Consider the following 15,965-nt stretch of genomic DNA (forward strand, 5'->3'; position numbering starts at 1 on the left):
TTGATATTAATATAAAAAATACCTTAATTTTTAAAATAAAATTAATTTAATCTTAAAAAATCCACTAAACCCTATACTTTGATCAACTCTGACCCGACCCGAATCCGAAAATATCAAATTCGAATTTGATTTTTTTTTCAGATGAATTCGAATTGGATCATCGGGTCGGATTTATTTTCTAAGCCCCTAGGATTTATGTCATAATTTATATAAAATAATACAAAATTATTTCTCAACATTTTAAAAACTAAATAAAAATATATAATATAATAACTTTTTATTCAAGTTGGGTTGCGTTATATTATTGTAAATTATTATCTCTATTGATTATATATTTTTAACTAAAATAAATATTATAAAAATAATGTAAAAGAAGAAGTCAAAAAATGCAACTAAAATTTATTTTGAATGCAAATGAATTGGAGACTGTTGATCATCGAAGAACACTTGTTTAATTCTTCCAAAGCCAACCAATACAAGATGCATACTTAAGCCAATAACAAAAATAATAAATAAAAAAGAATAGATTTTAGTTCACAAATCAATCATTAAGCAAACAAGCTTTAGAATTCTCTTGCAACACAAGTAAACAACCTCTTGCCTAACAAAAGAGTCAACTTAAGTCTGAGAAGAAAAAATGAAGCTTTAGGGGGCGTTTGGTTTAGGGTAATAGGAGTGGGGAATGGGAATGAGAATCATTGATTCCCATTGTTAATGTTTAGATTATAGGAATAGGAATATAAATAAGGGAATGAATCCTTGAAATTGGGTAATGACTCATTCCCATGTACCTCCTCTTCAATGAGTCATTACCCTATTTTCATCAATCAAAATATTCCCTTATTCCAAAAATATCCTTGACTTAAAACTAAAATTTTCTTCATTAATATCAAATATCAAAATATATTTATTTATTTTTTCTTTCATATCACTTATCTCTCCTTATTCTCTCTCATTATATTTTTCTCTCTCATCATAGTTTCTCTCTCATCATTTTATCACACACTTTCTCTTTCCTTAATCTCTCCTATCACACTCTGTTTCCTCTTTTTTTCTCATTACACTTTCTCTCTCATCATACTTTCTCTCTCCTCAATCTCTTCCATCGCACTCTCTTCCTTCTTTTGTTCCTCATCACACTTTCTCTCTCATCACACTTCCTCTCTCCTCAATCTCTCCCATCACACTCTTTTTTCTCATCACACTTTCTCTCTCATCATACTTTCTCTCTCCTCAATCTCTCTTATCACACTTCCTCCTTTTTTCCTCAACACACTTTCTCTCTCATCACACTTTCTCTCTCATCATACTTTCTCTCTCCTCAATCTCTCTTATCACATTTGCTCCTTTTTCCTCAACACACTTTCTCTCTCATCATACTTTCTCTCTCCTCAATCTCTTCCATCATATTCACTGTTCTTTTTTTCTCTCAACATACTTTCTCTCTCCTCAATCTCTCTCATCACACTCTCTCTCCTCATTTTTTCTCACTATATTTTCTCTCTCTTCATCCTCTCCTATCATACTTTCTCTCACATCATATTTTCTCTCATCATGCTCTCTCTAATCACACTCTTTTTTTTTTCATTTTCTCTCATCACCCTTTCTCTCTCTTCATTCTTTCTTATCACACTTTCTCTCTCATACTACTTTCTCTCTCATCATTCTCTTTTATCATATTTTTCTCTCACATTCATCTTTCTCTCACATCTAATTTTTTCTCTTATTTTCCTTTAAGGGTAAAAAAGGAAACTTTGATTTATTCCGATAGAAGATATATAACTAACCAAACATTGCTTTTAAGAGTGATATCCATGCTCATACCCATTCCCATTCCACAATACAATGATTCCCATTCCGATTCCTATTCTTAGGAAAGAACCAAACGCTCCCTTAGTTCACCTTTAGGTTAAATGAAACAAGTTAGAGTATATATGTATGCATGTGCGTGTGTATATTATATGTACATGTTAGATGACAAAGTATAGATTCATAAGCCTTCTCTCGGAGAGCTAATGCCGCGGAGAAGAAAAGATGTTGAAGTGTGTTGGATTATTTGTGAAGTACAAGGAAGGCAAAGAAATTCAGGTGATGTCTTCAGTTCAAAGCCCCTACACTTGAATTGAATGTATGCAATTAATTCTGCACTGAACCATAAAGCACTGTTTGTTTTCAGCCTGTTCACTTGCTTTCATACAAAGTCGACGGCTCAAGTAAACAGAGCAAAGCAAGATGTGCAAGGACATGTTCATTAATAACTATTAGTTCTGCAGGCAAAAATATCATGCCACAACAAATTCAACGTTCATTTTCACAGAGATAGATCACTGAACATGCATCCCAACTCTCCATTAATCCGTTTATTCACCAACAAGATCGAACACAACCAAAAAAACGTGAAAATAAATAATAAATAATAAATATTAATCCACATAAATCCAACACAGTGAAAATACAATCCAAATTCCAAAAAGATCTTCATGCACCGCATTAACTCACGGCGACCGCGCTTTTTGGACAGACAGTAATAGCCCCTGCTAGGCCATAAAATTACCTGTCTGCCACCGACGCCTCTTCCCGGGCACGTGCTGACCAGTAACCGTGACCGTTGCGTGCAGTGGTACAACTGTGATTAACTGAACATACAGGGGGCTTTACTTGGTTCCGATCCGGGTGGCTTTTCGATTCGATTTCCGATCCCGTCCACGGCCTGACACAGGTTTGTCGCTTGTTCTGCAGTACGAGATGGCTCCACGTGGCCCTGACTGTGTTTTCGGTGACGTGGCGCGCTCCTATTCCCTTTTTAAGATCCGTTTATTTCGATCATTTTCATCCACCGCACTTCTCTTTACTCTTTTTAACGGTCGGATTGTTTTAAAAATCTAATCTTGCCTTCTGTTCCTTATTCTACGCTCTGCTTCTTTAATTGGAGGAAGTGTGGATCGATCGCCGGAAAGCTAAGATCTTTGGAGGAGATAATTGAAGTGATCGTGGGGGAGGATGACGGAGGGAGGCAGCCGGCGGCTGGTGGTGGAAGTGTGCAGCGCGCGGAACTTGATGCCTAAAGATGGTCAGGGGACGGCGAGCGCGTACGTGATGGTGGACTTCGACGGGCAGCGGCGGCGGACGAAGACGAGGATACGGGACCTCAATCCCCAGTGGGATGAGAAGCTGGAGTTCCTGGTGCATGATCCGGAGACGATGGCCAGCGAGACGCTCGAGCTCAACGTCTACAACGACAAGAAGGGCGGAAGGCGGAACACGTTTTTGGGGAAGGTAAGGATCTCCGGCCTCAGCTTCGCGAAGGCCGGGTCGGAGACTCTGGTTTACTATCCGTTGGAGAAGCGGAGTGTTTTCTCGCAGGTGAAGGGCGAGATCGGCGTCCGGGTGAGCTACGTCGACGAGGATCCTCCTCTGGTGCCGGAGGCTAAGACGGAGGGTGGGCCGGCGGCAGAGGAGAAAAAAACTACCGAAGAAGAGAAGAAACCGGAGGAGGAGAAGAAGACAGAGGAGGCAAATAAGCCCGAAGAGGCTAAACCAGAGGAGAAGGCCTCTGCTTCCAAAGACGAGAAGAAGAACCAACCAGAGAAACCCAAGGAGGCGACCAGTGAGGCCGCTAAAACCAAAGAGGAGACACCAAATCCGCCGCCTTCACCGGGGCCGACGCCGCCGCCCACCCCGGCGGCGACCAAGGAGCAGCATCCTTCCGGCCTCAGCGACCTCGAGATTCGCCCTTTCGCCGGCGAGCGGGCCTCCTCCAGCTCGTACGACCTCGTGGCCCGCGTTCCCTACCTCTTCGTCCGTGTCCTCAAAGTGAAGCACGACGGCGCTGCCGATAGGCCGGTCCACGCTCAGGTGGTCATCGGCAGCCACAGCGTGCGGACGCGGACCGCTAAATCGAAGGACTGGGACCAGGTCTTCGCCTTCCGTAAGGGGAGCCTCAACTCCATGGCCTTGGAGGTGTCCGTCTACGAGGAGAAGGCTAAAGAGGGCGACGACAAAACCGCCGGCGGCGAGGACGTCAACCTCGGCTCCGTGTCCTTTGACCTTAGCGAGATCCCGAAGCGATCGCCACCGGATTCTCCGTTAGCGCCGCAGTGGTACACCCTCGAGGGTGAGCATGACGTCGACGTCATGCTCGCCGTGTGGATCGGCACCCAGGTGGACGAGGCGTTCCAAGAGGCGTGGCAGTCAGATTCCGGCGGCCTCAACGTGCACACTCGCTCCAAGGCCTACCTTTCGCCTAAGCTCTGGTACCTCCGGCTGACGGTGATCCAGACGCAAGATCTGCACCTCCCTCCGCCGGTGGATCCCAAGTCCCCTCGCCCCGGCGGCGCCGGCAGCACGGAACTCCTCGTCAAAGGGCAGCTCAGTGGGCAAATCTTCCGCACCGGGCGGGCGCCTCTCGTCACCAGCTCCAGCTCCGCCAATCCAACCTGGAATGAGGACCTCGTCTTCGTCGCTGCCGAGCCCTTCGAGCCATTCCTCACTGTCGTCCTCGAGGACTCGACCGCCGGCCAGGCGGTGGGCCAGGCCAAAGTCCCTCTTTCCTCCATCCACCGCCGGCTGGACGACCGCGCTGAACCACCCGCCCGGTGGCTCAACCTCGCCGGCGACGAGGAGGGTCGCCCATACGCCGGCCGGCTGCATGTAAAAATCTGCCTCGAGGGTGGGTACCACGTGCTGGACGAGGCGGCTCACGTGGCTAGCGATGTACGCGCCGCCTCCAAGCAACTCTCCAAACCCCCAATCGGCCTGCTGGAAGTTGGCGTCCTCGGGGCCACGAACCTAGTCCCTATGAAAACGTCCGGCGGCGCCGGTGGATCCACAGACGCCTACGTGGTGCTCAAATACGGGCCCAAATGGGCGCGGACGAGGACCATTATCGACCAGTTCAATCCGCAGTGGAACGAGCAGTACGCATGGGACGTGTTCGATCCCTGCACCGTCCTCACCATCGGCGTCTTCGATAACGGCCGCTTCAAAACAGGGGAGAACACGCCAGCACCGGCGAAAGATGCCCGCATCGGCAAGGTCCGCATCCGGCTATCGACGCTCGACACAGACAGGGTTTACATCAATTCCTATGCCTTGACGGCGGTTCAGCCGGCCGGGGCGAAGAAGATGGGCGAGATCGAGCTGGCTATCCGGTTCAGCTGCCCCTCGTGGCTCAGCCTCCTGGCGACATACGGCAGCCCGATGCTGCCGCGGATGCACTACGTCCGGCCGTTGGGACCGGCGCAGCAGGACGCACTCCGGCACACCGCGATGCGCCACGTGGCCGCGCGCCTCGCCCGGTCGGAGCCGCCGCTGGGCCCCGAGGTGGTGCACCACATGCTCGACACCGACGCGCACGCGTGGAGCGTCCGGCGAAGCCGCGCAAACTGGGTCCGCGTGGTGGGCTGTCTGACCAGCGTCGCGGCGGCGGCGCGGTGGGTGCGTGGGGTCCGCACGTGGACCCACTCGCCCACGACAGTCCTCGTCCATATCCTCCTCGTCGCCGCTGTGCTCTGCCCGCAGGTCATCTTGCCCACCGCCGCGCTCTACTTGTTCCTCGTGCTGACGTGGCGGTACCGGGCGCGGCCGCGGGGTCCGGCTGGGATGGACCCGCGGCTCTCGCAGGTGGATGCGGTGGGGTCGGACGAGCTCGACGAGGAGTTCGACGGGTTCCCGTCGTCGCGGCCGGCCGACGTGGTGAGGCTCAGGTACGACCGGCTGCGTGCTCTGGCGGGGCGGGCGCAGACCCTCCTAGGTGACGTAGCGGCGCAAGGGGAACGGCTGGAGGCGCTACTTGGCTGGCGCGACCCCCGCGCAACCGGAATCTTCGCCGGATTCTGCCTACTGTCGTCCATGGTGCTCTACTCCGTACCCTTCAAGGCCCTATTTCTGATGGCCGGATTCTACTACCTCCGACACCCGCGGTTCCGGGGCGACATGCCGTCGGCCGGCTTCAACTTCTTCCGACGGTTGCCGCCGATGTCGGATCGTATCTTATAAAAGATCTACTACTGTTATCTTTCAATATTACTAGCTCTTTGCTTAAACTAAATAAACACATTGGTTTGTCGATTTGGCAGTGTGATTAAATCAAAATAAATGTAGAACAATTGGTGTTCTCCTTCAGTTGTTGTAAGTTAATTGTTTGAATTATTTGTAAACAAATCTTAGAATATAATATTTATTAATAAAAAAATAAAGCCTTGAATCATAAATTGTAATTTTTTCTAATTGACATGCTTAAGTAGACTAATCTTGGGATCGACTAATTCTGAGATCATTGATCTCATCTCACGAAAGTTTTTTCTTAATCACAGAGTAAATCAAAAAGTGCTTAATGCTCACAGCGGATGATATCTCAATTCAGTAGTTTTAGATCAATTGATTATTAGAGAAATTCACCTGTTAATTTATAAAATTTAAAAGACTGAAGAATATGGTCGTTTCACCATTGTCCGGCCTAAATTGTATCCTTGTATCTCATAACAAAGCACTCCTCACGTGCATTCTCTGGCTTTGGCAAGCAAATAGCAGCATTTTAACTGCTCCTCCACAGATCATTGATTAGAATATGAACGATCACAGTCCTTTCCTTCCACTTTGCTCAGATCGTGTCTAAGATACTCACATGCCTGAGACAGTGACTCTGCAAAAGTTTCCACCTTCAATATTTTTCCACAAAACTAAACTAAGGTTTGATTCAGTGGCACTGCAGTCTGCATGTCAATATCTAAACTAATGCTTGATGTGTTGTGATCTGAATCGTCTTTATGATTTCCTGTACCTTTTGTGATAATTTAAGTGAAAGAATGCACACCATTTGCCTGGTACAATGTCACAATTGCAGAACAATTCCCAATAGCGCAAAATGTGTACTTGATCTCTCCCACAGTGTTAGGGCAAATACCCCATAAGTTGTCCTTTCAGAGATAGTGGAGCTGCTTCACCTTTTACTCTAATGCCACAGTTGGATAATATTCATTTAAGTGCTCTATGTTAAGCATGTTATGTTTGATTTTATGCACCTACTTCAATTACTTTGCTTATTTGGATCTCAAGCTCAACCAATCTGCAATAATTTGTTGTTTCAACTTAATTGTTAATATAATCAGATACAACTCAATACTACTGTATTGTGTCGATCAATGCTCCTAAGTAAGAAAATAAAAGTAATAGTGGTGATCAATTATGATAGTGTTAATCTAACATTCAAGAAATTATGCTACATGTTATACACACTTGCTTTCACTTGAATTCTGAATTCAAAAACTTAGGATAACTATCTTGACTTGTACATTTTCTTGGGGGAAACTCACATGTGCAGAAGGCATCACCATTGGATGAATTCAATCCGGTTCATCTTTTCTTTTTTTTGTAGATAATTTCCTTTCCATCAATGAAATCCACAAAGTCTCAGTAATTCCTCGGAACTTCTGCATGTTCTTTCCGGAAAAAGTAACTAGATTTTGATTTCTTGGAAGGGTGATACTACTCGTTGGTGGTCTGTGCGCATGAAAAGAGATGGAACACACTTTGAAACAAGCTCAAGGTAATCGCAGACTCTTTGAATATTATTGTTTGATCTAACAGTTATCATTAATAGAAGTAATATATTTCTTACATCTAGATGTGGCGGAGCATTCTTTATTCCTGAAATTTAAAGATCTTATAATCTGAGACAAAAATCCTTCAATTTGAACATTACTGAATGGTGTTGGAGCATTCTTTATTCTCCAATCTTACATCTTTTGTTATCAAGAGTTAATTATCAGATCTTGTATTGCTATTTTAGGAGTAATTGTTCCTTAAATTCCCTTTCTTACAGTCATACATCAAAGTTTCAGATATTTCAGAAAGGAATGCACTTTTTATCGGCTACTTAATTCCCTTCCTACAATATTCAGATAATGCTTAGCAATTGGATATCAATGAAATAGTTCCTTTGTGATCAGGGAATTCTTCTATCATAACTGCACAATTAAAACTAGACAATCAAAGCTGCAATCTTACGGATAAAGTTCCCTTTGAGGTTGTGGAATTTCCTTGTTGACAAGAACATCTGTAGAAATTAGACGTTCATCTGCCGGTTTGCCTTTTGATTCTCATGACGGTAAACTCATTAATGGTTGAGATATTTTTGTTTCATCCATTCAGATATCGACAAGTTGCGAAGAAGTTTGTGTCAAAGTTGTTGAATATTCTTCATCGATCACTCTCCAAGTTGGATAGCAGTTATCAGATCGTTTATCACTCGACCAAATCTAGTCTTCATCACTCGACCAAAATGAGAGGATTAAAGTCAGCAAAGAAAAGGGATGAATGCCCTGCAGAAGTGGCAAATAATTCTCCATTTGAAAGTCAATTCCCCAAATCCAGTGCAACCTGATCTCCTGCCATTAATATCCTTTCACCATGCATATTTATACGCGATCATCACATTCCAGTCATTCACTACAGTGCAATGGAGGTTGAGTCAGTGAAATGTGAGTGCTGTGGCCTCAGTGAGGACTGCACTGAAGGCTACATATGCAGGGTGAGGGCTACCTTCGAGGGCAAGTGGCTGTGTGGGCTCTGCTCCGAGGCGGTGAGAGATGAGGACTCGAGTAGCAGTAGCAGCAGGAGGAGGAGGAAGAGCACAAGCAATGGTGGTGGGGTGCAGGAAGCCATAAGGGAGCACATGTTCTTCTGCTCTAAATCTAATGCCAACCCTGCAGTCAGTGTGGCTGAGGGCATGAGGCAGATCCTGAGAAGGAGGTCCGCAGAGTTCTCGAATTCGAATCGAGCAGTTGCAGGGTTTCCAAAGGTCAAACATGGAGGCATGGAAATGGCATGAATCTGAATCTTCTCCATCTATCGTGTTGTGTTATGTAGTTGAACTCTTTCATTACTGAAGCTGCCATCTTTATAATGGATATGAGTATCTTCCTCACTTTCACCAGTAACTAATGTCATTGTTCGATTTCATAGAATCTAAACTAGTAATCCGAAACTCCAAACATAGTTTCCACTTTAGATTTTATAACTATGCAATCAAACTAAACTCAAGAAAGAACAGCAGCAAAAATGTTTTTATTTCCTTTGTCGAAAAAAATTCATTTGTGCTGGTTTATTGCAAGAAAACTAAATATCTTCCCAAATATTTACAAACTACCACAGGAGTAGAAAATTTTACTTTCCTAGAATCACCTCATCCTCTCTTTGCAAGTAATGAGATCTAAGTAAATTCTAGTTCTTGTGGTGTTCTTCGAAGAAGGTTAGGATTTCCCTACAAGCTACCATTTCTGAACAAAGAAGTCATGCAGATAGCAGATGCCTCAAGTGAAGTAAATGTTCTTCGTTCGAGATATTTAGCGAGAGACGAAGATTTGTTAGAAGTGACTCCTGCTCCCAACTGAGAGGACCCAATGCATGAAAGGCTTGCACCGTGGACCGGTATGCGTGTAGCTCTAATTCGTGGACATTGGCAGCAAGTCCATCTCTGTACTCGGATTGAAACTCTTTCATGCGTTTCAATGAACATGATGACATGGCATCATCCCTACTAGTGAATTTGTTACCCTTCAAGTGTCCATTCTGATGAGAGTGCGCCAGGGCCTCTTTACCGCTACTACAACTTGCAACTGAACATTCATCATCTTCTTCTTCACTAACCATCAGAGGTATTGACAATGAGTTCATCACATCTTCGCTCCTGCCTCCCATAGCATTTCTGGCAATTGTACCTCTGCTGAATACATGCCGAAAATGCCCAGAAATCATATCTTTAGAGAAAGAAAGGCCATCAACCACTTTGGGAAGTACTCTTCTACTCCATTTCTGTTTCTTGTCAGTTATTCTACTCAGATCAGCAGAAGAAAACCTGCAGTAGGAGTCAAGATTCCTCTTCAAATTTCTAATAGAATTGCCGCCGACACGCTTGTGTTTTACTCTCAAACAACTTGTGTCTTGCTTTACAATGCCCCGATTTGTGCCAAAATCTTGTTTTCTTGCAGAATTGAATTCAAATGGTGTGTAATCGCATGTCACTTCCTTCTTCCTATTTGCCTAAATGGAAGAACCATTAATCAGACATCTGAAAACAAGTATCTGAAGATAGACCAATCTCCAGGTTCTGTTATACATTGAATGCAACCTTTAAAACAATTTATGCAAAAAGAAAGATAAATGAAATATTTTATATGATTTCCACACTACATTTATCTTTATTACTAGATCGGAATTGAAAGGATAGATGCTTAAATTTAGTATTCGTCCATTTCTACAAGGTTAGGATGGAAATTAAGTAGTGGAATTCAATGACCTTAATACTCCTGCTTTCCTCCCTAGTAAATAAGAGAAGTTGATGATTCTATTTCTATTTCTGTATTTTTCATCCAATTTTCATTCACATAAATGCATAAGTCGGAGTATAGAAGAGCACTAACTTCTTTGGTGCCGTTTCTTGACATGCATCACACATGGACAAATAATAAGAAATAGACATAAAAAAGAAAAATTAAATCACAAAAAACAATTTTTGAATGTCTTTTACCTTGTCAGCCAGATTCAGTTGGTTCTTCTGCCAAACTTGAGGAACTCTTAGATCAGACACAGAGTACTGTCGAAGTTGTATCGAGCCAAAGAGTTTGATCACCACACGATCACCTTTTAGAATTTTCACAATCTTCCCAACCCTCCAAGAGAAGGCATCAAAAACCTCAACTATGTCTCTGGCAATCCATCTATCTTTGCAACTCGATAGTGCAACCGGCACGCAAGATCGTATATCCTCCTTATTGACAGTTTCTACCACAGGCTTCCCGTCAAATGTGAGAAATAGCTCATACTTTACAGTGCAAAAGTCTCCATCCACAGATGAAACCTTAGCAGTGAACCAAGAACCAAACTGCTCTCCTTTTCTTTGGCAAACCTCCACTCTATCGCCTTCTTTGAAATCCATATACTCAAACTTGATGGATCAAGGTTGATCAATCACAAAGTAGCAAACAACAAAATTAACTATTCCTTCAAAATCTTCAATCTTGCTCCACTATGTTTTGAAAAACATGTTTTTTTCTTTCTTTCTTAACCTGATGGAAAGTAAATATAATGTATCAGTTTTGTTCATTTCTACAAAGTGTAAGATTTATAAAAGAAAGAAAACTCTCTAAGCAACAGATCCGATAGTCAAATATTAACATCTTTACTCTCTAAGAAAAAAAAACCCCTTGAGAGAGTTGAACAAAGGGAGTAAAAACCTATTTGAAGAACAAATAAGAGAACAAAGCAACAACATCAACAGCTATCGATCAAGGACTAAAAACCATTCACCTGGAACTCCACTAGAAATCGACAAGAGCAGGAGAAGGTTGTGTAACCTAGCACTCAACTACCATTAGAAACCGATAAACCGACCAAAGAAAACATTTTTTAGCAGCTGCGAGCATACTCTGCCGGAACAAAAGGGGCAAATAAATAAATACCCACAGCACTTTTTAATGAGAAACAACATGGAATCACATTGCAGTGAGGAATTTTTAGCAGACAAACCTCGAAAGCCAGGATTTTGGGGGGAGAAACAAGATGAGCAGCCTGGTTCGCAGCGACGGAGACGAAAAGATTGGATCTTTTTGCGAGTTCCTGCGTCGCCAACCCAAAATAGATCGAGCGAAATGGAAGAGAGGAATCGGAACACAGATTGCAACGCTTAATTTTGGTGCCGGGGCCTCATTTCTTGGTAAAACAGCGTGTTGTTTTGCTGCAGAGCAAAGGCTGTTTCGTGTTGCAAATTACAAGAAAAAAATAAAAACAATAAAAAAACGAAATGCCCACAATGTTTTTATTTTATTATTAAAATACTATTTCCAAGTCATTTAAAATACTAATTTAAACAATAAAATAGATATTTATGTGTTATAAAGAGTCATTTTGAGCATTGTTTATACAATTACTTTGAAAAAAGGTTCTTTTATTAGTCTTCATTTTCATAAACTTGATTTTCTAAATTTAAATATGATTGGAAAATACATATTTTTAATTAAAGTTTATTTATTATTTGTAAAGAAAATATAATTTTTTTAATCTAATATTGATTTATTATTTTGTCATAAAGTGAGCAAAAGTTAGAGTGGTGGGGTTTTGGATGAGGTAGAGGTTTATTCTCATGTCATTTGATTTGACCCTTGAGATAAGCCACAACTAGTTGACATATAATGGAAAAGCCATTACTTTCAAAAACCAATTGTAAATAATTTAAGTGAAGAAAATGTCGTTGGAATTTATAATAAAATTCTTGTTTTTGTTTGGCTGAATTTATCATAAAAGCTATCCCTTTCACTTCTCTTTGCCAATCACAAAAAGCATTTCCAAATGGAAAAAAATAGAATCAGATAAAGAAAAAAGGAGTTTGTGAATGTTGTTGACTAATGGTAAGGGTGTCTTTGTTGACATTATAACTCATAAAGGACTATGTTGCAAAAGTTAGATTAAAGAACATCTAACTTTTGACATGCATAGACATTCAACTAGTGACTTTTAGAACCCACACAAAAAAAAAAAATGAAGAAAAAAAAAGGAGCAATGAGACAAGTGTGTTAGGTACAAGCCATTCTACACACACAGTGGATAATTAATGCATTAATCTGAAGTTGAATGTCTCTCAGCCAATTTTCCTGTTGTCTGCAATCAGTAGCTTTCTCACTAGTGTTATTACTTATTACATCAAACTCAACCATTCAGCTAAGTATCTATTTCCTTCTGCTTGTTCTTAAATCTTTCAATTTGATACAATTTGCTGGCTTGTTCGCCAGCCATGCAAATTGTAACAAAGAATATACTTACATGGGCTCACTTATTCTGGACACTGCATAATGCACAACAATGACAGATATATCAGCAAAGAGTTATCGAAATACATTAACGGAAACAGTGAAGTTGCTATGTTCTTGGTATTTCTTTCATATCCCAAAGTTGCCACTGATTATTTATTTACCAAATATATTTTAGTAGGCTCTCCGCCTTCTGTTTCAGTGATTTGAAGAGTGAAATTTGAATCGACATAAACTTACATATTGAGATAATATTTATTACATGTACGTCAGTTATTCTTGGGAATATTTTCTCCAGCCATCTCCTTGAGCTCCTCGAGTGATGGAGGACGATGAGCTTCTTGTGGATAATTCACGTAGGAATGCTGCACGAGTAAAGATAAGAGAGAAAGAAGTAACTAATGCATAGGCATATACATAAAATATAATCACAATCATAAAACCTCGGAAACAAATAATTATCGCATTCATCAAAATATAAAAACACAAGTTTAATAATTTAAGGCAATCTAAGATAATCCTTGGGTTAATGATTAGATGATTCTGAGCAATTTCAGCCAATTCGCAGTTAATGAATAGATAATTGATAGTCTCAAGTATACGTTGGTGGAGGCTGCATCCATCAACCAGAAAACTTGACAAAATATTGTAGAGATAAAGCCGCAATATCACTAGATTTTCTCTTAATGCCAAACAAAAAAAATAGACTATTTCCAAGAATGGAATCATCATATCAGATCTTTGCTTACATTATGACATCTTGGGTTTGATAAACATAGTTAAGATAAATTCAACAGTAATTTATCTTGATAGTTCTGTTCTGTAGTATGAAAATCTTTGCAGAAGAACTCCAGCGTCAACTAAATAATTTGACTATTTCACTTTGTTTTGTTTAAAAATGTACCTTTTTCCTAGTAATTGAGTTTTTTTTTTTGGCACAATGCAAGAAGGTATTATGGACCACTCTAAAGTACTTATTGTTCTAACTGAATCCCACTTTGGACTTTGCAATACTCTCTAACAAGTTCACCCATGGTTTCAGCAAGTTTTTTATAAGAAGCAAATCCAGTCTTCCAACATGGCTACTCACTAGCCACACCTTAAGCATTGCCCTCTGTGCAGTTAAGGCAACAATCTCGAATATAGCAAGCTCTCATAGTGTGATGGATGGTGTTTTAAGGGCCTGGAATATCAGAAACAACCAAAGGCGAACCCACTTAATTCAACTGCTTGGCCATTTTGCAGTCAGCCTCAACCACAAGTTAAACTGTCTGAGTCACTCTTGTTGGGTTGTTTTATCAAACACAAATTTTCCAAACTACTTTTACTTGACTTTTGACAGATACTATTAACAGTTGCAAGGGTTTTATTGAAGGAAGCATTCTCCCAACAAACTTAGGTGCACACTCCTTATTTTTATCATCCACAGTCATGCAAGATAAATGAAATAGCCCCTTGCTGTCTTTTGTTTTCTCCCATATTTTATATTGAAGCAAAGTCTTCAACTGAATACACACATTGATTTTAAGGCTAATGAGGGCTTTAATGAGACCTTGGTGAGAGAACTACTGTTAATCACGGACATAAGAATTTTGAGTTAGTGGTTGAGTTAGTGTTCCAATTCAAGGGTGGTGGAGTGGAGCCCGTTTAATTGTGGGAGATACCCAACACCCTAGTTGAATCTCGAAGGTGTAGTTTCAAAGATATGCCAAGGTTCGGGCTGCTCACCCTCAATCTAGAATAATATGGTCACATCTCGTAACAAAAAACCATCCTATGTTTGTCCACTTAGAACAACAATGTGTGCAACAAACAATGGAACAATGTAAGCTCGAAAGAGAAGGAAGGGGTATTTATTGTTAATAAACTAATAATTGAAAATTTTCAACTATAGAAAGTAATGATAACGGTAATTTTATTCCCCTTTCCCCGTAATTCCAATCTTCAGCAAGATGCTGGCTTTTTTCCCCGTACCATCTATTAATCCAGAGTCCCAGACGCAGGGAACGAAGGAGCTTTCAACCAGCTTCTGTAATTATGTCCAGAATCTTCATGTCCATATGCCTCTACCCCGTTGATTCCCATCCCCTTCTCTGTCGTCGATTCATGGTTCTCAAAATCGTTTATTTTTCGGCTTTCCAAAATCAAAATTGCTCCTTTTTTCCCCTGATAAACCCTAGTTGAATCAAAACAAAACCCTAGAGTTTCAATTTTCTAATAAGGGCATCACCAAACTAGAGTTTCCTGAAATCCATCAAAAATATTCATTGGATTTTTTTTAAAGGAGCATAATAACAATGGCGTAAGAGCAAGTTTGGTGCCGATCATCATCTTGAATCGCTCATAAAAACGACAGAGAGAAGGCGAGAGAGCGTACTAAGCCCATTAGCTTGTGGAGGGTGGTGTTGGAGTCGAAGGCGATGGCGAAGGTGAAGGCGGCGGGAACGGCGAGGTAGGAGGCGAATTTGGCCATCTCCAGCACTAACCCCGATCCCAGCGACGACATTTGCCTCTCTTTCAGAGAAGCAATTTTTTTTTTTCATTTTATATCAGTGTAAAATAATTTATTAAATTAAACAAAAAATATCTTTAATAATGAAAATACTAATCAATAGCGAAAGCAAGTTTAACCATAATTAATTGACAAATATACATTTTACAATAAGATAAAAAGGAAAAAAAAGGGACCTAAACAAAAAATATAAGGTATCTTTGTATCCTTTGCTACGAGCCAAGAAAACTAGAAGGTGGCACGTCAACCTCAAGTTGGATTTAGTGGTGGGTCCAAGGCGCATCAACGTGCCCAACATCCGACCCCAAAGCAATCCCTACGTAACTGAAATTAACTATCATCACAAAAAATTCATGATTATCCGTGACATTGTAGATTTTCTTTAAAATAGAAAAACAAAGGAGCTTATCTTATTAATTGTTTTTTCCGTGATAAATCGAGAGAGTGTTTTTTAATATATAATTACGAGTCGCCATCTTTGTTTATAGAAAATATTGGAATTTTAGAAATATTTTAATAATTTGCACATGGTATAAATATTATTTCTTTAAATGGCAATTTTTATGTATTTTTAAGGATGGAACCTCCTCCACCTGGCTTCGCCAAGAGATAAGGTTTACAGTCGCTGTCCTCAGTAAGCCAGCGAATAG

The 15,965-nt window shown here is 41.3% G+C and overlaps 4 protein-coding genes across 4 annotated transcripts; 2 read left to right on the forward strand and 2 right to left on the reverse strand.

Annotated features, from left to right (window-relative positions):
• The first annotated feature begins 2,838 nt into the window (after nucleotides 1-2,838).
• Nucleotides 2,839-6,123, forward strand: LOC122024370 (FT-interacting protein 3-like). Its single transcript, XM_042582982.1, has one exon. The coding sequence runs from the start codon at nucleotides 3,001-3,003 to the stop codon at nucleotides 5,995-5,997; it is 2,997 nt and encodes a 998-aa protein (XP_042438916.1). The 5' UTR covers nucleotides 2,839-3,000; the 3' UTR covers nucleotides 5,998-6,123.
• A 1,683-nt stretch (nucleotides 6,124-7,806) lies between these two features.
• On the forward strand, nucleotides 7,807-8,957 carry LOC122025118. Its single transcript, XM_042583879.1, has one exon. The coding sequence runs from the start codon at nucleotides 8,459-8,461 to the stop codon at nucleotides 8,828-8,830; it is 372 nt and encodes a 123-aa protein (XP_042439813.1). The 5' UTR covers nucleotides 7,807-8,458; the 3' UTR covers nucleotides 8,831-8,957.
• Nucleotides 8,958-9,103: 146 nt separating this feature from the next.
• Nucleotides 9,104-11,750, reverse strand: LOC122025117. The gene is made up of 3 exons (XM_042583878.1): nucleotides 11,527-11,750; nucleotides 10,529-11,066; nucleotides 9,104-10,041 (listed from the first exon to the last, which is right to left on the reverse strand). Exons 2-3 carry the CDS (start codon nucleotides 10,934-10,936, stop codon nucleotides 9,292-9,294), a joined length of 1,158 nt encoding a protein of 385 aa, XP_042439812.1. The 5' UTR covers nucleotides 10,937-11,066; nucleotides 11,527-11,750; the 3' UTR covers nucleotides 9,104-9,291.
• Nucleotides 11,751-12,897: 1,147 nt separating this feature from the next.
• Nucleotides 12,898-15,345, reverse strand: LOC122025652. Its single transcript, XM_042584489.1, has 2 exons — nucleotides 15,181-15,345; nucleotides 12,898-13,168 (listed from the first exon to the last, which is right to left on the reverse strand). Exons 1-2 carry the CDS (start codon nucleotides 15,307-15,309, stop codon nucleotides 13,073-13,075), a joined length of 225 nt encoding a protein of 74 aa, XP_042440423.1. The 5' UTR covers nucleotides 15,310-15,345; the 3' UTR covers nucleotides 12,898-13,072.
• Nucleotides 15,346-15,965: the final 620 nt, after the last annotated feature.

This window comes from Zingiber officinale, chromosome 9B, assembly GCF_018446385.1.
Source record: "Zingiber officinale cultivar Zhangliang chromosome 9B, Zo_v1.1, whole genome shotgun sequence".
Classification (NCBI taxonomy): domain Eukaryota; kingdom Viridiplantae; phylum Streptophyta; class Magnoliopsida; order Zingiberales; family Zingiberaceae; genus Zingiber; species Zingiber officinale.

Excerpts from the sequence above, each read along its gene's own strand:
- LOC122024370 (XM_042582982.1), top strand. The coding sequence starts at position 3,001 with ATGACGGAGGGAGGCAGCCGGCGGCTGGTGGTGGAAGTGTGCAGCGCG.
- LOC122025118 (XM_042583879.1), top strand. The coding sequence starts at position 8,459 with ATGGAGGTTGAGTCAGTGAAATGTGAGTGCTGTGGCCTCAGTGAGGAC.
- LOC122025117 (XM_042583878.1), bottom strand. The coding sequence starts at position 10,936 with ATGGATTTCAAAGAAGGCGATAGAGTGGAGGTTTGCCAAAGAAAAGGA. Across the intron at positions 10,042-10,528 it reads AACTGAATCTGGCTGACAAG|GCAAATAGGAAGAAGGAAGT; the intron begins GTAAAAGACATT and ends TCTTCCATTTAG.
- LOC122025652 (XM_042584489.1), bottom strand. The coding sequence starts at position 15,309 with ATGTCGTCGCTGGGATCGGGGTTAGTGCTGGAGATGGCCAAATTCGCC. Across the intron at positions 13,169-15,180 it reads TCCACAAGCTAATGGGCTTA|CATTCCTACGTGAATTATCC; the intron begins GTACGCTCTCTC and ends TTACTCGTGCAG.